Raw genomic sequence first — 26,125 nt, forward strand, 5'->3', positions numbered from 1 at the left:
ACAAAAAACAGTTTTGAATTTAAATTCATGTCAAGTAGAACTGTACAATAGTTTTTATAAGAATGCTTTTGAAAAGGTGTAATGATAAATGTTGTTAAGTAAAAGAATTTAAAAAAATACTCTTATACAGTCAGGTATCTTCATTCAGACATTTTCTTTATTGTACCTATGTAAAATTGGTTCATTGGTATTCACAATTCAAAGGTTATTGATCTTAGAAGTAGCAATTATTTGGACTATTGTGCACTTGAACCAGTTTTTACATAATTTTTATCATAGTGTTTTTAAAAAAAATGTAGATCTACAATTTTTTATGTTGACACAAACTTCTGTTTATGTTTGTCTCCTGTCCTAAATAATATGGCGACCTATACTTTTTTCCAATGATTAGGCTGTTCAAAGTTAATTCTACGTTTAACGTCACATCTAAAGTTCAAAACCTACGAGGGAGGGAGGAAAAAAATAAACAAACAAAATTTTCAAACAATTGTGAATTTATTCAAATTAACCTATTCATTACATTAAAAACATTACAATTAAGTAATAAGAGCATTTGATTCATATAACACCTAAGATTAATTTCCCTAGCAGAGTTTTTCCTTAGTATGTAAATCAGTCCGAGTCCTATTGTTAGCAAACAATGTAGTCTAAGACTGAATGTGCAGGAAAGTGGCCTCAGTTGTCCTTTGGATTTATATTGCCACACGTCCATGGTACCCTGGAGGCAAATGCTTCTTGTGGAAATAGTTGATCAATATCTACAATTAAAATTATTGATGGCAATATTTAAAACTGTTCATGTTGAAATATCTCAAATTGAATTACATGTATGTCATATTTTTTCTTAGTACTAGATCTACTAGCATTAAGTTTTGAAAGTGAGAATACTAATATCTGGGCCATACTGATAGCTCTTAGATTATCTTTAATACCTTGAATTCCATACTAAAGACAGGATTCTTCATGTCTTGGAATACCTCAACTTCTTTTCTTACTCTCCTTCACTTGAAAGGCCCTATCTTCAGTAAGCTTCTCCCTGCTCAAATGGTTATGACAAGTATTATCTTTTCCAAAAATTGTAGCTATTTGTAGGTACATGAATTATGAAGAAATCAATTACTTTACTCATTACTGTTCCTTTCGATTTTTACAGAAATATTTTTAATATGAAACATATTAAATAAGATTTGAATGATGCTTTTTCACTGTATATAAATCTTGGTTTAAGACACATTTTCCACTCAGTAAAAAAGTTTTTCGATTCTCTCCAAAATACAATGAAAAGTTCAGCCAATAAAATCACGAACTGAGAGTCTGTCACTGTCAGTTTGAACATGTGATTCGAAGACTGACAAAAAAATCAACAAACTAGACTTTGTCATTAACTTCAATCATAAAATCATCTATTTTTTACTTACATTTATGGTCCCAAACTCTTTAATTTACTAGATTTCTTTAATAAGACACCAACTGCCTTTATCAAAGCACATTTCTGTCACTATGGGAAGCAGAATTCAGTCGCTAATTGTAGAACCAAACCGGAACAGACATACGTAAATCCGAATTGTTTGTTTTTTTTCAAAGACGAATTTCTCATAAACCTACGCGCGCGGGTGACGTTAAACGTAGTTTTAATTTTAAACAGCCTTAGTAAATTTAAACTAAATTTTAAAAAAATTCATGCAGTTTTTGCAATTTGAACCATTAAAATTGCGAGGATGGAAAACCCTTAAATCATAATTGTATGATTGGATCTATCCCCTACGGGTGGCCGAAATCAAAAATCAATTTTTGAAACATACTTCCTGTGATTTTCGCTTTATATTCTTACTGTCCCATAAAGTAAGCGATACTGAAGGTGTCTGAAAATGATGATAACCGCTCTAGATCTATTCGTAAGTTATTTAATCTTTATTAAACGTTGACTCGTTTTATTTTTTAAACCAGGTCTCTGCCCACTGTCAAATAAGTTGCATGTCAACATATTTATCTTGCACGTTAACATAGATAAGTAGCATCTAGCATGTTAGATGTCACATGTGGGCGATATTTGAGATTTTTGAAGATTTTTTTATTATTATACTTATTTGATTGCAATTTTCTTGCATGTCAACATATTTATGTTGCATGTTGACATAATTATCTTGCATGTCAACAAATTTATCTTGCATGTCGACATATTTGATAGAAAAATAACTTGCACACAAGGGGCAGAAATATGCCACCATAGGCGACCTGTAACAATCGCGATTTTTACCAAAATATTGACTTCAAACTATTCTGATGTGGATTTTCATGACTAACATTTTGGAATACGTATATCCTAAGCCATTGATTTGGATAAAAACGCTTTTGCCCACGAACTTTTTGGACACCCTCGTACTTTTAATTAAGCAGGGGAATACTTTGTATAAACTTCATATACACTGTACTACTTACATCTGATCCAAGGGATCTACATATGAGTGAAAACTTTTCGAGAGGGACGTTAAAAAATATACAATCAATCAATCAATCAATCAATCAATCAATAAAGTATAGAACTTCAAGGACGTTTAAACACCCCAACAAAGGAAGCCTGTTGTGCTTAGAAACCTTGGGAGAGGAATGAAAGAAAGACAATAATATGTGACAATTAACTATGGAACTCCATGAATGTCTTATATGAGGATTAAACATTATAATTATACAATGTTCGCTTCACAATATGTTGTATTATTTAAATGTCAATTTAATAATACTGTAAATAATACATTACATGTATATATTTTCATTTTCAATTGTTTTCCCCATGATAAACACTACGAACGTGAATCTTTATAATTTCTCCGTGATTCCTGTGGCATGTAAATTTCTCTATTGAAATCCTACTGAAAGGTCCAATGTCATCCTGCATGTATATACATGTATCACTGGCGTATAAATACACTAAAGAAAAATATATGTTTTTTTTTTAAATTGTTTACTAAGTAATTAGATAAGATATATCTATTAAAAAACAAAATAAATAATGAATCATCTTAGGATCAAAAGCAAGTCACTAGCGGCACGCTGTCCACTACCACTGAGGCCTCACGAGACCAAAAACTCCACTTCCGTAAACATAGTAAACAGCCCATCTGAACACCGTGGTAAAATTAAAATTGCCACATAGATCTGCACTCCATCATCTGATACAGACATTTTCATTCGATCTGTACCATCCGACTTCTAATGCAACTCAACTTCCTCTGTTATTTTAACATCCACCCAAATCTGTTTCCTGACCATGCTGACCAACCTACGTTTCATCAACTGTGACATTGCATTCAATATGGCGGCGAGGATGTGACCTAGGGCCTATACACGTGTTCGTGCTTCCGACAACCTAAATCTAGGTCGCATATATAATTAAAATTCGCTTTCAATGAATGTTACTTAATTATCTTCTTGAACCTTTTTTCTTTTTAACGAGATGTTTGCACCTGCTCGCTCTGTTTAATAAGCCTCAGATATGCCCATTTATGCATTTTGATGTCAGATTTACTTCATGTATAATATATTTCAATAATTGATAATCTGATCGTGATAAATTAATGAAGCAAGTTTTATAATCATGTTCACAGTGAGCCTATATAATTCAAGAATATATAATTGAATGTGTTCTATCATAGGAACAATATAATTGCGAATACAAAAAAAAAAGAATGAAAGGGAGACTTAAGATATGTATGATGGATATCACATCTGAATTATTGTTTTGACTAATGAATCTACCTTACCTTTAGTGCAGTTACCCTTAAAAATATTTTTAACGACTAAGATTTCTGTATAAATTTAAATAATAATGTGATTCTTGGCCCTTAACAGCTGTCACGACACCCTAGGCTTGATCAGTGATAACAAGACTATTTTTCTATTTACAATTTTATATATAATATAAAAACAAATATGTACAAATATACAAAATGAAAATTAAAGAATTTCAAAATGTCTATCAGTGTCCATCCTGAGACCACGTTCCTATATCCGTCCCCCCCTCCTGTGTTTAACGGTCCATGACCTACGGGTACCACGCCCTTACACCAGATGCCACCACGTCCTCGACGCCTATCCCACGCGTCTTAAGCGTCTGCAATGCTGCCAAATCCGGGAAACCACGTTTCCTCTCTCACGGTCTCGACCCAGCGTACCACGCCCTTAGGTTGCCTCCGCCGACAGCACCAAATCATACTAACGTACATGTATCAATAGGGACCTTCAACAAATATGCGTAGACATAATAAGCTTGACCCCGAACGGGCTGCCTTACAACATAACATAAATGTTTACACATATACTTGTTTAAACATACAGTTTTAACTAACATGTATCACACCGCTTCGCAAAGCAAAATAATAATACAATGTAACGTTACACATCGAGTAATAAACTAATATCATTACTTTACGCTTAAACTCACGGCATGTGCACGTGGTAAAATTCCCGTATACAATTCAAACACTTTCTCGTGGATAAAAATAGAATAAGCTCAATTAACATAATACTGCATTACTTTTTAATATAATAAATGTAAGTAAAGGATCACTTCGTTAAGGGGGATGTACAAGCCATATTGGATCTAGTCTGGTGTAAACTAAGAAATACCAAGAATGCGCTTAATACTCTACTAAACTAGCCCAAAGTTACTCAAAGTGCTAATGCACTAATTACCTACTGTTAGAGACCAAAATTAGTAAACAATTAAGTTTATTTTGTCTTAATTAGAAGAAAATTAATCATGTTAGAACTGCGCAGGTACAGCATTCATGAGATGAAAAATGCATTGAAAATGGAGTTAGTTTGATTCATTGATAATATGGCTACAACCATTTGTTTCGTTTTTTTCTTGCCATTATCCATAATTCTTGAAAATTTGATTTTTTATATGGGTGTCTTGCTGAGGCCCTGTGTTTATTTTGGTCCGCCATTCCTCTGTCACACAGAGTTCGAATAACAATGATTTTAGAATAAATGCGACCATAATAACATCAAGACAAGAAATTACTAAGTAATAATCATTAGGTTATATTACTTACTACTTTTATTTGTTGCATCGCATCGTCTGATTAATGAAAAAACGCGATTTTAACCTCACTCCAGCAAATCGGGAAAAACTGTTCTGTTTACAACTCGAAATTCCTCGTTAATATTATTCCACTAAGCACATGGTTGGCATGTGCATATATCTGCTGTGGATAAATCCGTTTATTACCATGATTATATTTAATTTTTATGGAACAAGTCTTGATAATTTGTTGGTTTCTTTAAAACTCAAGAAAAAAAGATAAAAATGTCCTAAACATATGTGTTTTCGGTGGGTCTTTTTTCTGTGGCGATAGAAGTTATTTTCAAATGGGGCACTGCAAGGAGGATGCTTAGCATTTAATTTGAAAATGTTAAACAATATGCAGTGCATGAAAAATAAATTGTAATTACATGTCTTACATTCGAAAAGTTGGTACATATGTCTATTTTGTTTAGAAGTTAGATAGAAAAAATAGGCAGTTATAGGATATCCTTCAGGCACCTCACATAAATAGCTAGAATGTTTGCAATGACCCACACATTGTATGGAGTAATGTTTGGACACAAAAACGCATCATGTCTCATTATGTTGACAACGTTGTAAGCTCTCGCTCATTGAACATACGAAGCTTGATAAAATATAATGAGTTGTTTCTATGAAATTTAGAAGCGAGCACAATGTTTGCAAAGAAAGGTCCATTGCATATATGCTCTGTCTATCATCGCAAAAAAAGTGAGTGCTAACCCCCCCCCCCCTCCCCCGAAAATCCTATGTTTGTTTTTCAAAATAGTGTCAAAGATTAAAAAAAATGCATTACTAAGTATGTGATGGAACATGTACTAGCCTTATAATACCACTTGTTATAAAAATATTTGGTTGCCCTCTCTCCCGATCTACTGCCTAGAAATGGCCCGACTCATTTTTTTAACATTCCATTACACGATATTTTTTTCTTTTTCTTCCGTCAACAATTCTGTTTAAATTTTAAGGATTTTTTTTCTCACCTATAAATACGGACCCAATTATTTTTCCCTGCGTTGGGAGGACCACCAAACATCATTTTAAAGATGTTTATAGGTTGATTTTTTCTCTTTACTTTGTACAATTGTAATTTTGAAAATATGGGCAAATAGAAAAAAAAATTTATTCATTAAATCTCCTAACCCACTCTGAATGATTTCATGCCTTTTCAACTGTTGCTCCTCTGTAATGAAAATTATAAATGCATGTTTATTTGGCACAGTATACGAGGGGTGATCAAAAAGTAAACAATATCTTAGGTATTTGATATTTATATTATTGTTGAAATATTCAAGTATTTTTCAAAGTGTAAAATTTTAATTGAAGGTCTTTGATAGCATATTGCTTTATTAAAAACACATCCCTTTTCAAACTTGCTTTCACCGGGCAACATAACAAGTATCATATTTAACCATCTGCCTTCCTTCACTAAAGCGAACAAATTCTTATACGCTACTTCAAAGGCATTTCTAAGATATACATGTGCCACGAGTTCCACTGAGACAACCATTTTTCGTCAAAAGTACCTGAATAATGACGTCATTTTCAGATTGTGACATCACAAACAAGGATCAAAACTTCAGCATATGCTATTTATAGAACTTGTGTTTGGCTATCTAATCTGAACTGTGGTTTTGTAGATATAGAGATATTTCGCGAAATTTTTGATAACGCTTCGTACTAGTAGGTACTAAAACAAGGTCATTCGTATCAATTTCATGTGTCTAATTTCTTTGTGTTTTATTGTAGATAATTAAATTTTAATAGATAATATAATTTATCCGTGGCAAACTTACAAACTCTTAATTTTTAACTTTGATGGTGCTCATTTTTCCTTGCCTGGAATCAAAGAGTTTAAATTTTTTTTATATCAGTACGTAAACTATATAACAGCTGTTCGATAATAATACTAAATAAATTACTTCAAGCCACACTATAACACCTTTCCTCTTTTAAAAGTGTTCATATTATTTGAAATATTTTGCAACTGTAATTCTCTTCTACATTTAAAGATTGTTATGCCCCTCCATATTAAGAAGAGGTCTGGAAAACAAGATTCTGTGCTAAAAATAGACCACGTGCTGCTATCCATGAACTACTTTCATGGTTCTTTACACTCTTTTTGAAGACAATGGTACCTTGTTTTGAACTTGAAATTATCATTTAAAAGTGCAAAATTTAGACATTTTCTCAACAAATGGTTGTAGAGAGAACATTAATGCACAGTTTGCATATTTTTTTGGATTTTTTAAGGCTCTGCTGAATTCTGTAGCTGCGCAGTTCTAAGGAGCATATCAAAAGCATTTTTCTGCAAAAGTATAGATTATATATGCACAACATGCATTTGGTTATGCATATTTATTGTATCTTTATCAAAAAGACTTAAAATTTGATCAAAATATAATGTATTTTAGCCATTTGAAGAAATGTTTACATTTTGCTCTCACTGCACTAAAGGTGGCCGTACATCCCCCTTAAAAATAGGGATCTGACCTATAGGACCGGGCTTGGTTTTATTCTCTACAAAAAGCTTGCCGATTTCCGTTCTGATTAATGACATTAGGCTGAATACATATAACAATTTGTTTTTCCTAAATCTTTATTTCAGTGAGTAGAGATAGGAGCTGAACCCTTTCATAGATTTCTTAATTTGTTATCTCCAAACATAGTAATTGATATTTTTCTTTACTTCTTATTGTGCTTAATGGTAATGTATACTGTCTCTGAAATTCTATTCTTTATGTTCAGGCTACTAGTATTTATCCGTGGATATAATAAAACATGCCATTAATGTGTGCAAATTATACAGGCCTAAATGAAATCCAAGGAAAACAGTTACTGATATATGTACAAAAAGTCAATGTGATTAAATTCTTAGGAATATATACAAATGAAATTCTTCGCAGCTCAATGCTTCCAAGAATACCTGTATCGAGTAACACAAAGTGAGCTTTTCTTGTCCTCGGAGAAAGTGTGCTTATATTGTTCCGCCTGACTGACAACTGTACATTGGATTGTTACAATCTGATCTCTCTTTAGTGTTCCTTATATCAAGAATGGGCATGCATAAAGGATAAATAATTGAAAGTAAATGCAAAGGTCTATAAATAAAATAAAATAGTCTTTGAAAAGGCGAAAAATTAAAACTTTAAAGGTATGGTACCAGGTGGATTCGAACCCTCGAATTTAAAAAGTAAGCATCGTCAGTGTAAAAGTCAGCACATATATCAACTGAGCTAGTCTGACTATAAAATTATATGGCATAAATTTTAAACGGATTTTCAAAATCAAGTTTCCTTAATTTTTGTAGGTTTTTTGTGAATTTCGACCCTAGGGCAGGGGTGCCCCTAAAAAAATCCTATCTTAAATTATTCCTTACAACCTAACCTATCAAAATATCACAATTTTGTTTAGGGGCAGGCCTGCCCTGAAGGACTTCTTGGCCGAAATTCAAGCCAAAATCAATGCTTTAATGGACAAAATGGTGTTTTGGCCAATTTTGGAGGTTTATTCTACAGTTTTGAATAATAAATATTAGGTATAAAATACAAATTTGAAAACTTTAGACATATATACAATAGAAAATAACAAATAAAGATTAATATTTGAATGTATTTTTTTCCGGGAAATAGTTCTCTCCTATAGGTCAATTCTTTTGTCAAAGCGAATACATCCTTACACTTACCCTGATTGGAGATTCAGTTACCACGAAAAACTACCTAACCCTCCATGGACATGTGAAACTACTTTCACTGGTCAAGGAAAACGTGCGCTACCCAAGACAAACCTGACATCACCTTATATAGCGACTGGCCAAATATTTAAATCACCTGAGCGTCACAATGGGGCTCCTTGCAGGATAAACACTAAATACAAATAAGGCTCAACACAGGGCAATACTAATAAAAGAAAAACAAATAAACATGTAACAAAATCAACTTTGATTGTGACATCACCTCCCCAATTCAAGAAAGTTCACTGAACTTGTGCAAAACTCACAATCAACAACAACAAAAACATATGTACAAAACTACAATGTTCATAATGTCTCAAATCCTACAGCCTACTTAGACAATCGGCTCCCACGTTCTCTGATCCTTTAATCGCCACAATACGGAACCTGTAAGGCTGCAAAAGTAAGGACCATCTCATTAGTCTTGCATTAAGCACTTTAGATTGAGATAAATAAATAAGCGGCTGATGGTCTGTCTCCAACATTAATTGTTTTCCGTACATATATCTCTGAAATTTCTGAACTGCCCATATGATAGCAAAACATTCTTTCTCATCGTAGAATACTTAACTTGCTGAGCTGTAAGTTTCTTGCTGGCGTAAGCAACGGGTTTCTTAATACCATTCTCATACTGCAGAAGAACCGCTTCAATGCCAACATCTGATGCGTCCGTTTGCAAGATGAATTCTTCGTTGATGTTCGGCAGCTTTAGTACTGGCGTTACCATAAGTGCTGATTTCAGGGTGATGAAAGCGTTCTGCTGGGTCTCTCCCCACACAACTTTGTTCGGCTGTCCCTTTTTCGTCAGGTCGGATAATGGTGAGGCAACAGCTGAAAAATGGGGAATAAACTTACGATAAAACCCGACCAAACCGAGAAAAGATCTTACTTGTTTCTTTGTTGTAGGTCTTATACAGTTCTGGATTGCTTCGACTTTATCTGGAATTGGTCTGAGTTCCTCTTTTCCTGCAATGTATCCCAAACATTCTATACTGCTGAATCCAATGAAACATTTGCTTGGCTTGGCTGTCAAGTTAGCTGCCCGCAATCTTTGTAGGAACTCCTTTATCACCATCAAATGGTCCTGAAAAGTTCTAGTATAAATAATCACATCATCAATGAAATTGTCAATTGATTGCATCCCTGCTAATAACATTCTCATTAAACGGGTGAAACTAGCAGAAGCATTCACTAGCCCGAACGGCATAACCTTAAATTGATAGAGTCCAAGAGGTGATTGGAACGCCGTTATTTCTCTTGCAGACTCTGCCAAAGGAAGTTGCCAATACCCTTTGCACAAATCAAACACTGTAATTTTATTGATTGCTCTAAAGTCAATACAAAATCTATTTGCACCGTCTTTCTTTTTCACAATCACAATGGGTGAACAATATGGACTGTTCGAACTTTCAATCACTCCCGACTTTAGCATGTTTCTTACTTCCTCGCACACTTCATCACGAGTTGTAAAAGGTAAAGGGTATGGTTTGGATCGCACAGGCTTGACACTCGTCAACTTTATATAGTGCTCATCCAATGTCGTACATCCTGGAATATCTGATAACACATCACTATACTCTTCAAGTAACGATTTCACTTGTTCATGTTCACTTATTGTCAGTTCATCACTTACTTTGACATCACTGGGTTTCTCCTTCGAAGTGGGTAGTGTTGAATCTATCAGATCACTGTCGTCAACTGAATCGTCTTCTTCAACATCCACCATAGCTGCACTAGCGACACCTAAGATACCAGCATCAACACAACATTCTTTCCTGTCAAAATATAACTTGAGCATATTTGCATGGAATGTCTTAATTTTGCCGTTCATGTCTATTCTATAATCAACTTTCCCCAATTTCTTCACTATCTCAAAAGGACCTTTCCATTGCATTAACAATTTGTTGCTATCTGTTGGTAAAAGTACAAGCACCTTCTCACCTACTGACATGTCTCTGTTTTTAGCCTTCTTGTTGTAGTGTGCTCGGTAACGTTCGGATGACTTCTCTAAATTCTCTCTGGCCAACTGGCAAGTAGACTCTAGGCGTTCTCTTTGATCAACAACATATTGATAAGTACTTCTCACCTCAGAATCCGTCTCTTCTTTTGTCCAAAGCTCTCGTAGGATTCTCATCGGACCCCTGACTCTGTGTCCGTATACCAACTCGAATGGCGAAAATCCCAAGCTCTCCTGTGGGCATCTCGATACGCAAAAAGTGCTGCTGACAGGTACTTGTCCAAGTCTTTCGGCCGCTCTGAACACAGTCGTCGAAGAATCTGCTTCAGGGTACCATTAAATCTCTCCACCAAGCCGTTACACATCGGGTGATAGGGTGTCGTGGATAACTGTTTCATCGAAAGTAGACGACTTACTTCACCCATCAACTCTGAAGTAAACTGTGTCCCCATGTCTGTCAGCATCTCTTTCGGAACTCCGATTCTGCAAAATATATCTACTAATGCATCAGCTACTCTTTCAGTTTCTATACCTTTGAGTGCAACCGCTTCTGGATAGCGTGTTGAAAAGTCAACTAAAGTTAAAATATAACGATTACCGTTATCTGTCATTGGCTGTATTGGTCCCACCAGATCAACTGCTACTCGTCTGAATGGCTCATCTATGATCGGCATAACACTCATTGGAACTTTAGTTGTCCTACCTTTAGGAGTAGTCCTCTGACATATGTCGCATGATCGACAAAACCGTCTTGCGTCAGCCTGGACTCCTGGCCAATAAAACTCAGCTAGCACTTTATCAATTGTCCTTGATGTAGCTAAATGACCTGCCATTAAAGACTCATGTGCAAGTGATAAAACTTTCATTCTGTCCTTCTTAGGAACAACTAGTTGAGTAAACTGCTTACCATTCTCTACTTTCTCTGACTGGAAAACTCGAAACAGCATACCTTTCTTCAAAATGTACTTCACTCTGTTGCCGTTGGTTTCCTTTCCAACCAAAGCTCTAAGATTCTTCAGCGTCTCGTCTTCTTCCTGTGCTTTTAACATATCCTCTGGACAAACTTCAGATCCTATTATTTCTGGAACAGAAAAAGGTTTTATCTTCTTACCTTCCATGCGTTTCTGTTGTCTAGTCACTACAGCATTCACAGCACTAGGCTTCCAGTCCTTGTTCGGATCGTGAGGATCTCTAGCATGCGGAATGTTTCCGATAATCAAAGGATATAATGGAGCATGTAGGCACCACGCATTCACTTCTCCTACGAAATACGGAGTGTCAACATTCACCTTTGCGATAGGGGTTTCAATTTTGGATCCGTCCGCCAAAACACACACTTGATGGTCTCCAGTAAGTTGATCATCATGGACAAGACTCCTACGCACTATTACACCATTGCATCCCGTGTCTCTAAGTACTTGAACAGACTGATCATTAATTTCACCAACACAAACAGGCATCTGATCTGAGAAATTAGCTACACTGCAAGCTGATGTAGTAAATAAGTCTGACGAATTTGCCATTGAAAATGTTGAAGTTGATGCTATAGATGTAAAAGCAGAGCACTTGCCTGAATCTCTGTGTTCCTTCAAACTGCTTCCTGACTCACTTGAAGCATCCGCTTTCACCGCAAAGCTTTGATTCTTACTTGATGACTGTTTACACTGCGAGGCTATATGTCCTAGCCTGGAACATTTGTAGCATCGAATATCCTTCGCTGTCTTCTTCTGTTGTGAAAAGGACTGACCATTAGTCTTCGGCGGCACTTGCTCCTTCTGGCTGCGTTTATCTCTTGCTGCAACTGGATTTCTGTTTTCAAATGTCGTTTCCTTTTTGCTAGAAGAAACTAAAGTTAATATGTTTACATGACGTGCCTCTTTGAACTGATCCGCTAACATACACATATCTTCAATACTTTTCGGAATACGCTCCTTTAGGAACAACGATAAGTCTCTATTACAGATTGATATGAACTGATCTCGCAACACTAAGTCATATAGTCCGTTGTAAGTTTTGTTAACTTTTCCAAACTCAATCCATCTATCTAGATAACTTCCTAAACGAACTGCGAATTGTGTAAAGGTTTCACCTACCTCTGGTCTACACCTACGGAAATATTCTCGAAAACCGTCCTCTGTTTTCTCAAACCTCCTCAGCAAAGCTGTTTTAAGGGCTGCATAATCCAGAGCCTTTTCTTGTGGAAGTAGGGCATAGACATCAAGAGCTCGTCCTTTAAGTAATGCGCTTAAGTTCACGGCCCACATTCCTTCGTTCCACTTCTGTGCTATAGCGTATCTTTCAAATCGTCTAAGAAAAGAGTCTATGTCATCTTTAACCTCATCAAAGTATGGCATTTTAGGAACCTTTGCTAATGAACCATCAGATATATCTGACTTAGCAGTTTTAGATTCTGTCTCTTTCAAACTCAACTGGTATTTAAGTTCATGTACATTAGCTTGGTACTTACTTTCGAGTGCATCTAGAGATTTCTTTTCTTCTAGACGGAGCTTCTCTACTTCCAAAGCTTCTCTCTTCAACTCATAGTCCCTGTCCTCCTTTTGTCTCTCTCTCTGCTCAACTCTGAGTTCTCGCAGATGTGCCTGTTGTTCACGGATGAACCTCTGAAGATCCGCTCCCGTCAACTCCAAACTTTGACCATATGCAGTCAGCTCTTTTAACAAATCCATCTCAAAAATCGCCAGTAAATAAACCAACTATCAAACAACATAAACTGACACAAAAATGACAAAGCAAAATATCACTCCAGGAAAACTGAACTAAATCTAAATCAAACCTTCATAATACAAACTAATTCATGGTAACGTCCTCTCCTCTCAGGGTCCCCTAACTTCTATCTGAACGTCTCTCTACAACAATACAATAAAAAATATATTATAACTTCAATACATGAAAATACTACAATATTTTTCCAACGTTCAATCCAATTTACACAAAACACATTCTTTTAAAAAAAACCAATCACTGATCAAAGCTAACATCATCATCCCACTTCTGACACCATTGTCACGACACCCTAAGCTTGATCAGTGATAACAAGACTATTTTTCTATTTACAATTTTATATATAATATAAAAACAAATATGTACAAATATACAAAATGAAAATTAAAGAATTTCAAAATGTCTATCAGTGTCCATCCTGAGACCACGTTCCTATATCCATCCCCGCCTCCTGTGTTTAACGGTCCATGACCTACGGGTACCACGCCCTTACACCAAATGCCACCACGTCCTCGACGTCCCGCGCCTATCCCACGCGTCTTAAGCGTCTGCAATGCTGCCAAATCCGGGAAACCACGTTTCCTCTCTCACGGTCTCGGCCCAGCGTACCACGCCCTTAGGTTGCCTCCGCCGACAGCACCAAATCATACTAACGTACATGTATCAATAGGGACCTTCAACAAATATGCGTAGACATAATAAGCTTGACCCCGAACGGGCTGCCTTACAACATAACATAAATGTTTACACATATACTTGTTTAAACATACAGTTTTAACTAACATGTATCACACCGCTTCGCAAAGCAAAATAATAATACAATGTAACGTTACACTTTGAGTAATAAACTAATATCATTACTTTACGCTTAAACTCACGGCATGTGCACGTGGTAAAATTCCCGTATACAATTCAAACACTTTCTCGTGGATAAAAATAGAATAAGCTCAATTAACATAATACTGCATTACTTTTTAATATAATAAATGTAAGTAAATTACACTTACCCTGATTGGAGATTCAGTTACCACGAAAAACTACCTAACCCTCCATGGACATGTGAAACTACTTTCACTGGTCAAGGAAAACGTGCGCTACCCAAGACAAACCTGACATCACCTTATATAGCGACTGGCCAAATATTTAAATCACCTGAGCGTCACAATGGGGCTCCTTGCAGGATAAACACTAAATACAAATAAGGCTCAACACAGGGCAATACTAATAAAAGAAAAACGAATAAACATGTAACAAAATCAACTTTGATTGTGACAACAGCCAAGGTACAAAACATGATATGACAAATGATAGTTACGTTGCTTTGATAACACCAACTTATGAAAACGATTTAGGCCACACAATGTCATATAAACTCAAACTTAATATTGCTAATGGCAACTACACCAATTAGGGCCTGTTGCTCGAAAAATCACACGGGGTCGACCCAAATGCTGAGACAAAATATTTTCTTACAATCAATCCATGAAAAGGGGTAGCTTTAACATTGCCCCTTAAGTCTGAGCGGATGCATTTTTCATTTATGCATCCATGTATGACTCAGCCCCTCGAGAGAGCAGGGTAGAATTATCTAAATATATTCATACTTTTAGATTCTGGGCAAGTACAGTAAAGACACTCGGGTGACGTGACTATGATATTCAGTTCAGGCTCAAGAAGGAGGCTAATCCATCTCTCTCATTTATTAAAGTTGACCAGAAGCTATAGCTCTTGTACATGTACAGTGCTCACAGCATCCAGATTTCCTCGCCAAAGGCATTTCTTCTTAAATGTTATGAATTTAATTACAAGGGTATATGTAATAAACTCGCATGTCAATACAATCACGAATGCATGGTATGTTCCCAAAACCATCCCTAGATTGAACCCAAGACATCTTCGGGTTCAAATTAGAATTTTAGGTCTAGTTGTCTGCAATCAAAGTGGCGGCCTCAATCAGCTACCGAGGACACCCACAGCACCTAGTTCAGCTATAAGAGTCCCTTATACCCAGTCATAAGACATCAGTAATATTATTATTCTTTGTTTGCTTAATATATACGTATTATCACAATTTTCTTTAAGTAGAATACATAAAAACAGATTGGTGTAGAATGGCGTTTCTATATACATGAAAAACAGCACATAATTTAAAATACAAAATGTGTGCCAAGATGCAAATGTCAAAATCAATGACGAAAGGTGAAACATATTGATTTTTAAGTATAAGCTTCCTTAATTCACCAATTTAAATGACGCAGTTATGCAATGAAAAGAATAAAGATAACGAACAGTGCACATGGTTATTCTAAAAAAAAAAAAAAAAAAAACATGGCCCCTGAAAATTCTAGGGGGTTAATTTACATTTTCAGAAATATGCGTTAGTAATGAACAAAAACTTTGAACTATCTGTATTTTTGTGAGAATAAGAAAATAAATAATTTAGAAAAATCAGCAAAACAAACAAATCAAAATCTGATAAAAAATATAAAAAGAAAAAGCAATCAAAAATATCTTAATATACCGGTACAAAACCTTTTAAACACTGCATTTTCACAAGTTCTACAACTTAAAACTAAAAAAATTCAAATGTTCTAAAGAGTGAAATTATGTTCTCTATATTCACGAAATGAATCACTTTCTTATTCATCTAATCGTATATGAAAGTCAAACACTACAGAAAGATACAAAATGAAGCTTTTTTTTTTAAGCAAAATATTCTAATTTCATCTCCGGAGTTTTATATTGAAAGCAATTTCATTTCTTTCTTTTTAATTTTTTTTCCTGATCTAAATCAAGTATTACAAATATTTTACGTAGATTTATTGAAGCTTCTAGATTATTCCAATTTCGAAGGTACAAGGACATTTCTGTAATCAAAACCACATCCGTCACAAAAAATAGTCCAAAAAGAACCTAGAAAATTGCTATAAAAAAGAAAAAAAGTCTTCTTTATATTGTTTTCTTAAACTATTGCTTACTCCAAAACATGTCACTCAATTTTAACATAATTCCTAATTTTTCTCTCGACATTTTCAAAATGTGTAATATTCATGCGCAGGTGAAATACTTTAAAAACTCCGGGTGAATCTATGTCACAGATTGTTGTCATTGCTGCCTAGGAGCGGTGAGACGACGAATTTTCATTATTGAATGATCCAAATGTTACTTCAGAATATCTTATTACTACTATGTTAGAGCAAGTCTTCGAAGGAGTATTTAACTCCTCTTTTACTTTTTCTATTCCTATATGGGTGGTCATTATTGCAATCATCTTAGCACGTTGGTTGATCTACTGGGATAAATCATTTTCTAAATTAGAGGTAAGGAAGTTAAATACATTTAAGAACATTTAACTACTGGTAATTGACATGTCCTTTATTTTTTCTTTATGAAATGTAAGGATGCTAAATTTAGCAATCGGCATAATATATTTATTTCAGGTGAAGGGGAAACCAGTGTTACTGAAAGCTTCGCATAATTCACTTGACATCTCTTGGGAAGAACCGCTATTTTCAAATCCCGAATGTTACATCATACATTACAGCGAAGTGGATATTAACAGTGAAAGTTGGACTCCTCTCACGACTTCTGACAAAACTTGCAAATATACAATACGTAATCTTTCGCTGAATACAAAGTATAAAGTAAAAGTGAGTGCATGCTCCGGTGGAGCTGTTGGTCCTTCGGGGGAGGAAAGTGATGTTATCAGTACGAAACCTTTAGCCTTTAAAATAAAACAGAATTCCACGCTGAAAGAGAGAGGATTAAAACCTGGTTCCATTTCAAAGTATGATGTACCACGACAATGCGAATATAATAAAGAAATGAAGATACAGACAATAAAAATTGGTAAAGTTGTTGATGTAATCTCTCTATATATATATATATTTATTTTAAATCGGTTGAGTAACTCATTAAAGAAGGCGTTCAAGGTTATGTTTGAAATAAAATATTTCAATAGCATTTAAATTATTGATTATACAATTCTGAAAGCATCGCTAAAACCAAGGTCAGGCATGTGTATATATAATCTCAGCATACATTGTATCAATGGGAAAAAATGACAAATAAAACTTGAAGAAAACAAAAAAAATTGGGGTACTGTGAGCAGTACGCTGTGCGTTATTTAAAGGATATCCCTGCCTTTATATGAATTTAATGGCAGTGGTTATGTTTTACTGTGGGAAACCAAAAATATGTGTCAGATCAAAAAGTAAAAAAAAAAAGAGGTCACAATGACAATAGGAAATAAAGATTCAGTGAAAGTGTCATCAAATTTCGCGGACGGTTTTCATCTTCGTGGTTAAATTTAAAAAAAAATCCAAAAACTATATTTATGTAAAGGTGATTCAAGTTTGTTCAATTAAGGACAGACGATACAAACAAAAAATGGATGCCTACATTGGTATATATTTTTTGACCTAATTTCATTGCAAATGATGCAAATAATAAGTTTCTGGGATATAAAGAAATTGTAAACCTTATGTGATGTTCAAAAGTCTACCCTTCTGAAACCATCCTTATTATTCTATACAAATATTTTTCGCTACAAATTCCATTTTTGTGCTACTTTGAATAAAAATTTAAAAAGTATGCTATTCATTGTATTCACATAAACATGAACCAATTCGGTTTTTTTAAAGTTTTTGACAAAAGTTTGTTTGTATCATCTGTCCTTAATGGGCTAGGCTCTCTTTTTAAATTAAAGAGGAGATAATTCAGGTATAGTGAAAAATAAGCAACGTACGTCTTTTAAAATTCTTTTCAAAAATCTCTGGGACAAAAAAAAACTTTAATCTTTAAATTGGAATCATTATAAACAAAGTGCAGATTGCAAGTTTTATTATATAATAAGTATCTTAATTTTTTTTGTTAAAGAAAAGCTTAGTTTAATCATATTGACATTACAGGCATCTTAGGTAGTGTAGGTTCCAGTTTTCTTTAATACTACTACCAGGGATAGGGTGAGGCCACAATAGGGGACCAATTTTCCAAAAAAATAATATTGAAGACATATATTACAAAATATTCAAAATGATCTGTTTAAGAACAACAAAGACATTACTTATATTGATGCATCCTCAGGTAGTGAAAAATTTAATTTTGCCTACTCCCCGTTTACAAGGTACAATTCCTTTTAAGAAAAAGTTTAGCCCCCCCCCCCAGGGGTTATGAATGTTTCAATACTTTATTTATATGTGCTTTTCATAGCCAATCTGCTCAGGTCAACGATGGGGCCCATATTACTCTCTTGTTTTGTTTTACTATGTATGTATTGATTAGAGGGAAAAAATCTTGAAAATTAATCTTCTTATAATAAAGATCATTTACAATATATTCGCAGCATCGTAACGACATGATCATAATACACGTAACATCAAAATAACATTTTTCTTGTTCTTGATATATTCATTTGGTGTTTTCATAATCGTATACCGTGATCGGAAGGTCGTGAGTTCGCATCTCGGCCGCGACCGACCTAGTCGTTAAAATGGGTAGCAACTGTTCCTTCGCCATGTGCTCGGCACTTTGAAGTGAAAGTTGCGGGTCCTTCGGATGAGACCTTAAAAACGAGGCCCCGTGTCAGCGGCAGGCGTTGGCACGATAAAGATCCCTCACTGCTCAATGGCCCTGAGTGCCGAGTAAAGGTCAAAATTATAAGCCCTTCACCGGCATACGGTGACGTCTCCATAAGAGTGAAAAATTCTCGAGAAGGACGTTAAACAGCATACAATCAATCAATCAATCAATCATAATCATATAGCAAGTTTTGTCGTTATACAAAAGATTGATTTTTTTTATCTATTTGATATGCTGCTTTTTGAAACAGTGTGGCGCAATAGTATATCGTCTTTTCTAAAGTCGTCGAATAAAGAATTGATCCTTAAGCTGCAGGTTCAAATCCTACAGGACTTGGAAACCGGTACTTAGTATAATATCGTATTATCTAACACCCTGTGTCGCAGAACATGTAGGTGTCGACACAAAAAGAAAAATCCCCTATGCCATTGTTCGATAACCCTGTCTTCAATTTGAAGTCTCACATCAACAAGCGTTAGCTTCTCCACAAGACTGGAAACTTTTCAAGAGAGACGTTAAAAAGAAACAGTAAACAACCAATTAAACAAATGTCACAGCGATTAGTATTTAACGGATTGTTTAAAATATGACCTTTAACGTGGTACATGAAAGTGTTTTACATGTGACAAAATAATCTTTTTAAAACATTAGAATTCAAATACTCAGGTACAACAGGTAGTTATTGATTTTACTTCGAGCGACAGGTTGTAAACTATTGATTTTGAGTAAGGTTGGGTTTGTGTGCGATGATTTAAAATTTGGCGTTTAAAGTATATGTTCAGGCACAATCTCTTTTTAGGGGAAGCAAATGAAAGCCTAGCTGCCGACCGGAAAAGTATTCTGCTAATGAGCACCCCACACTGTGGAAAAACAACCCATATTGAGGGGATCATGAACTTTATCTTTGGGGTAAATTTCGAAGATGACTTCCGACTTTTCCTTTCAAGGGACAATGCCGTTGAGGTAACAATTTTAGATTTTACTTTCAACCATAACTTTAAACTACCAATGCGTTCTTTACTAGTATACATAAGATCCTTTAATTGTTTCCTTCGAAGTATTTATCTGAAATCGTGAATAATATTGAAATATTTCCCTAATAGACTAGTGATGATGTTTCTGATGATGATGCTTCTGATGATAATGGTACTGGTGTTGATGAAGTAGATGACCATAACCATGACGACTGGATTAAGGTGTACCAATTTGACGAGTTTGAAGGCGGCAGAATTACCTTTCCTCTTACAATAATTGACATACCAAGACTTGGTTCCTTAACGTCTGGGACTAAAAAACTATATAAACGAATACAGTTTGTCATGAATTCGGTTTGTAGAGAAATTAATTTGGTTTGTTTGGTCGCAAAAGGTTGTGATTTTGAAATGTCTGAAGAACAATTAAATTATTTTAGTTCTATCTTAGAACTATTCAAGGATCACTTGATGTCAAATTTTTGTGCTTTCTATACCTTTGCGGATGCAGGAAAAGCTCATGTTGCAGAAATATTTCAGGCCAATGAAATTACACCTGTTGAGTCTTTCCATGTAAATTGGTCTTCTCTTTGTCAAAGTAATGATTCCTATTCCTCCACGTTCTGGGAAATGAATAGCAAGCAGCTTGGGTTATTTTTCGATTTCCTAAAACAATCATCTGCAAAGAGTATCTTCAAAGATCTTCCTACTTCCCAAAAACGAGAAGAAATAAAGTGCGAGATATCTCTCCTTCAACCGAAAGTAACTGAAGGTCTAGTAAAACTGGGAGAAGTAAAATTTCAAATAAAAACATTCACGGATTATAAAGCTGATATTTTGTCGAGCGGCGATATATCATATACAATAGAAGAAATCCGGCAAAATAAAACAGATCTGCTGGCAGGTCATCATGTAACAAATTGTATAAATTGCTATTTTACATGTCATGAAGACTGTACAATTCCTGATGACAAGGACAAAATAAATTGTTGGGCGATGACGGATGGATATTGCAGAATATGCTCTATGCACTGCATATGGTCTGACCATAAAAACACTCCGTACATCTATGAATATGTCGCTGTAAAGGTTACTAAATCTTACCAAGAGTTGAAAATGAATTATGAAAAGGAAAAGGGAGAGCAACTAACATATGAGGAATACCTCAATCACCTTGAAAGAGATATAGAAAAGCTTCTAGAGAGGCTGCATGACAATATCAAGAAAATTTCCGAAGGTAGGAATGAACTACAAGGTATAAAACATAGTCCTCTTGCCTGTTCAGTCGACGAAACAATTGAAGATATGATTGCATCGGAAATGCTTAAACATGAAACGGGGTTTGAAAGAAGAATTCAAATGTATAAAGAATTACAACAGTACTCGAGCTCAGGTATGGTGAGAATAAGCAGAAATTAATACGAGGAGACAAATCTTGAAGCGCTGTAGAAAAATATTTTCCGTAACTTTCAAAAACTGACACATGTTCTATGCTTCTTAAGGGTTAAGGTCACTTGAGTCACAAATTCTATGAAAATATTGAATTTCTTCTCCTGGATATTTAGCAGAGAAATCCATGCCATGTTATTAAAGTAAAAAAAGCCTCATTTTGATTGTGGACTTCTTGATGATTCTTGGATCAGTGATTTTAGTGAAAGGAATCCGGCACTATCAATTTAAAAATGAAAATCCATTTATCCTTACGATGAGCAAAAAAACCTCTTCAAAGCTAATCTTGTAAAATGCATGGTCATAAATTGAGTTTAAGGAGGGGTATTTAGCAAAAGAATCAAGAGCACATTATTGTGGTGGTGAGCATGGAAGCCTTTCAAGTAACTCTGATAGAAATGACTTTTGTGTCGAACAGTCTGTAATGTAAAATCAAATGTTCTTGTGAATGGCTCCAGATAAAGAGTTGAGTAACGCTCTCATGTACATGTTAACTGAATGGAAGTCAATCAACATATATCCAATATTATAAATGTAAATAATATAAAATTAAAACAAATTCTAATGTAAATAGTTCATAGCTGTACATATAAACCAAACGAGTGGTTGTAGATTTAAATTACAAAGGAAGACTTGTATATATAACTATTAATTTTTAATGAAAAATAACATTATTATATTAAACATCAGTGGTTTGGAGACATGGCTGTGTTTTGAAAATGCAAATGATGCGAGGCATCCTAGGGCATAATTATATTGCTGAGTTTACATATAATGATAGACAGGAGTAAAATTAATTCATTTACATGTAGTAAGTAACTAGATTTTGATTAGAGTTCCTCAGATAGATTTTTAAAATCCTACTTATACAATATTTCCTGTTTTGAGAATCAATTTTTATCATTCAATTTTTTTTAATAAATACCAATATGATTCTTTTCCATGTATTCTTGACAGTGTTCTATTGTGATAAAAGAACTTCACCAATGCTTCTGGCAGAATATTTTAGCTTCTTGTTTTGTTCCTGATGGTTTTCCTAATGAAGAAATATTTTTGCAAAAAAAAAAAAAAAAAAAAAAAACAAACAAACAAACAGATTTCATAAAAAGTCAAAAATTTTCGTGGAGATAGGGGTAATTTTCATAGTTTTCGAGGTATGGAGAGACGCATAAATTCATTTGCAGAACGAAAATGTTACATACGTACATGTAACTACTCAACAATTATTTATCCACAGAATAAAATCCCAACGAACCAAGAGGTTTTCCTCTTAAAACGATAATTTGACGCATTAAAATGATGTGGTTATACAGTAATAAAAAATGAATTGAAACAGAACACCACTTCTGGTAAAAGACATATCTATTGCCTTTTTATACCCCCGCTTGAAAAATAGGAGGGTATATAGTAATCGTTATGTCCGGCCGTCTGTATGTCCGTCTGTTACTCGTTTGGGTACCCATCTCTTATCCGCAACTCCTCTTATACTACTGAGTGAAATTTAATGAAACTTTCACAGAATTTTTATTACATATTGCCATTGTACGCCTCATATTATACTTTTTTATTCGACACGAATTTTAGATTTCTTATTGCAAAACATAGACATTGCCATTATATTCTTACCTATGACGTCCTGCATATGGCGGCTTCTAAATAACATTTGATAAGATGAGTTATTCCTCTTTACACATTACCTTAAAATAATATAGCAAAACATAGACATTATTGGAGGCGGGTATCATTTACCTCTGGTTTTCATTTTTGTTTTTCAAAATCTAATGAACAAGTACATATATCAGGTTTTTTTAAAAAAGCTTGCCTGACGAAATCAATCATTATCTGCATGAAGAGTGATAAACCTTTTGAGCAATACATTTGTGGGTTAAAAATATGTCCTTGTGTAAATGATATCCTTGAAATTATTTATCTTGTAGAGGAATCATCTCCACACTGCACACTAAAGAGTTGTTATTCTGTGTGGGGATTTCTGCAAGCGGAATGATCTGTCCCTAGATCTTAATGGCAAGCTTTCAACATTATCTACCTTTTTTTTTTAAAAAATAAAATCTTAAATCAAATTATGCATTGTAAACATTTTAAAAGAACGATATAATAAATTACACATGTTGTTGGAGTATATTTTCTCAGCTGAAGTAAACAGTATTAAAACGTTTTTGTGACGTCATCTTTTGTTAAACCTGATTCAGTAAATTTGTAATTGTCCTGCTTCCCGTCCAATACGTTACCTGTAGGTGTCCAATAAGATTCAACTTATTGGACAGGTACAGGTTACATGAAAATGAGAACAGAGGGCGAGGCAAATAAGTAAACAGCACTTAAAAGACAATGACAAATCAAACAATTAAATATGAACAATGTAGGAAATTAGTCGCGTTAAATGTTAATATTTCACAAAAAATCCTATTAAAAATGGTACAAATAATCCTGTGAATTGAATGTTTCAGATTCATTATTGTAGACGCATCCGTGGCTCCGGAGAATCATAAATTTCCAAAATCCACCGTTCATTGCTATACAATAGATTCATTTCAAAATGATTAATCCACGGAACATATATAGAATCCAATGGACACAAAAGATGAATGAGAAGTATGCGTTTTATTACACACAACCTTGGGCTTTTTTGTTTATTGAAATATCCACTTTTTCTGCGTTTACCACAAAATTAATCTCACGAAATTCCAACGGAATCTGTAATTTCTTTCGGTGATCTATGACCATTTGTCCTCTTATTCCTGTAATCTTTTATTAGAGGGGCATAAAAAATGCTCTGCATTTTTATCTTTCGTTTATAATCTATTTCAGATAAAAACTATGAAACTAGACTTAATATATATAAAGATTATACTAATATTAGGGATAAATAACACAAACTTTTTTTCAGAATTCGGCAATATTTCCCGTAGATTTACTTTTGATTTGGCAACCTTGATAATGTTTACCAAGTATAGTGAGAAAGTTTTATAAGATTTTGTCATACGGTTAAAAATTTGTGCAAAATTTTGTATGGCATTATATAGAAAGCAAAACAAAGTCTCAAATCTAAGCACCAAGTAAAACCTCCGATTTCTTTATATTTCAGGGATTTATTATTTATACTATTTCAAATCAAAATCAGTCAAAAATGTATGTCAATCCATGCATCCATTTGTTTGTGTTTAGTACCCGTAAGTCCATGTTTTCCTAATCTGTTTACATACTTCTTCAATCTATATTTGCTCATAAACAATTTAGTCACAAAACAAGTACTGCAAAGGCAAGACGTCAAAAGTGCTTATAACTCTCAAACTCTCACGGTAGCCAATACAATAGATCTATGATCAGAAGGTCGTGAGTTCGAATCTTGGCCCCGACTGACCCGAGTCAATAAAAATATAATGGTTACAGTAATGTTCATTTGCCATGCAGTCATCACGTTGAATTGAAATAAAATGGACAGTTTTTCTTAAATTTGAAACAAAATGCTAAGAAATATTTACATCAGAATAAACTTTAGCTTTTAGCAAAGACGAAGGCATGGGTTATCTGATTATTAGATCACGTTTACATCAAAACGAAAGTGGAGCCATGATTTGGTGGATGTTAGGACCAATCCCCATTTGAAAAAGCTTAAGCACTGTAATTGTATATTATAGGTTATGTATCAAAAAGAAAAAAAAATGTCGCAAATTTTGAACTGAATTGAGGGGTCCGAATACGCAGGTGATTTTTTTTCTCACACTACTAGAGTATTCATATACATGTACCTGCATTATCGAGCCTTGATTTACATAGATAGAAGATACATAAAGTAAATAACCTTTAACACTATATTTATAATTCTATATGCTTTTATAATCAGCTGTTAGAACTTGCTTTTGTTATCTGTTATCTTAATCGGTCAAAAAAGAAAATAGTCCATAGGAGGCTGTAAAAAAAATATAACTACAATGAATATAGATTTTTTTTATCATTTATTGAAAAAAGAAGTCACTCCCGCTGCTTAAAATCTTAACTGGCATCTGTAAAGTGGTAATCATGGTAATAATTACTTTCTTGTACTGTAACATATTAATACTTGAAATGCTAATATTCATACGCAAGTAGAATGTACAAAAACCCGATTAGCCTTATGTAATTACAGATTGTTGTTATTGCTGCATGAGAACCAGTATCTGATAATATTGTACTACTTAATGACCCATTTGTAAAAAAGGAAGGGGTATTTGATAGCTACCATGTTTGTTCAAGTCCTGGAAAGCATATTTAACTCGTCTTTTACAATTTCTATTCCAACATGGGTGGTAATTTTTGCAGTAATGTTAACCTGTTGGTTGATTTACTGGGATAAATCCTTTTCTAAATTAAAGGTAAGACATCTAGATAAAACATAATTATGAAAAATCAAATCTGGAATTGAGCTATCTTACATTTGTTCTTTACAAGGTGCATATATGTAATTAGGATGTGTTAAGGATTCACAGTATTCTTCTTTTTTCAGATAGAAGGCAAACCATTGCTATTGGAGGCTACGTATAATTCCTTTGTTATTTCCTGGGAAAAACCTATATTTGCAGATCCAGAATATTACGTTATATACTTCAGAAAAGTCGAGGAAGAAA

The 26,125-nt window shown here is 34.3% G+C and overlaps 2 protein-coding genes across 4 annotated transcripts; one reads left to right on the top strand and one right to left on the bottom strand.

The window, feature by feature from the left end:
• Nucleotides 1–10,863: 10,863 nt before the first annotated feature.
• On the bottom strand, nt 10,864–14,731 carry LOC134258215 (uncharacterized). Of its 3 annotated transcripts, none has more exons than XM_062740754.1 (2): nt 14,508–14,731; nt 10,864–14,174 (listed from the first exon to the last, which is right to left on the bottom strand). In XM_062740754.1, exon 2 carries the CDS (start codon nt 13,443–13,445, stop codon nt 10,932–10,934), a length of 2,514 nt encoding a protein of 837 aa, XP_062596738.1. In that variant the 5' UTR covers nt 13,446–14,174; nt 14,508–14,731; the 3' UTR covers nt 10,864–10,931. The 3 variants fall into 3 exon arrangements, with proteins under 3 accessions (XP_062596738.1, XP_062596739.1, XP_062596740.1); XM_062740755.1 differs by having other exon boundaries at nt 10,864–11,584; nt 11,666–14,731; XM_062740756.1 differs by having other exon boundaries at nt 11,080–11,241; nt 11,357–14,731.
• Nucleotides 14,732–16,932: 2,201 nt separating this feature from the next.
• On the top strand, nt 16,933–22,421 carry LOC134258212 (uncharacterized). Its single transcript, XM_062740753.1, has 3 exons — nt 16,933–17,349; nt 19,880–20,043; nt 20,184–22,421. Exons 1-3 carry the CDS (start codon nt 17,325–17,327, stop codon nt 21,468–21,470), a joined length of 1,476 nt encoding a protein of 491 aa, XP_062596737.1. The 5' UTR covers nt 16,933–17,324; the 3' UTR covers nt 21,471–22,421.
• The last annotated feature ends 3,704 nt before the right edge of the window (nt 22,422–26,125 follow it).

Source organism: Saccostrea cucullata, unplaced genomic scaffold, assembly GCF_032062105.1.
Source record: "Saccostrea cucullata isolate Sc308-1 unplaced genomic scaffold, CSIRO_AGI_Scuc_v1 ctg1336, whole genome shotgun sequence".
NCBI lineage: Eukaryota > Metazoa > Mollusca > Bivalvia > Ostreida > Ostreidae > Saccostrea > Saccostrea cuccullata.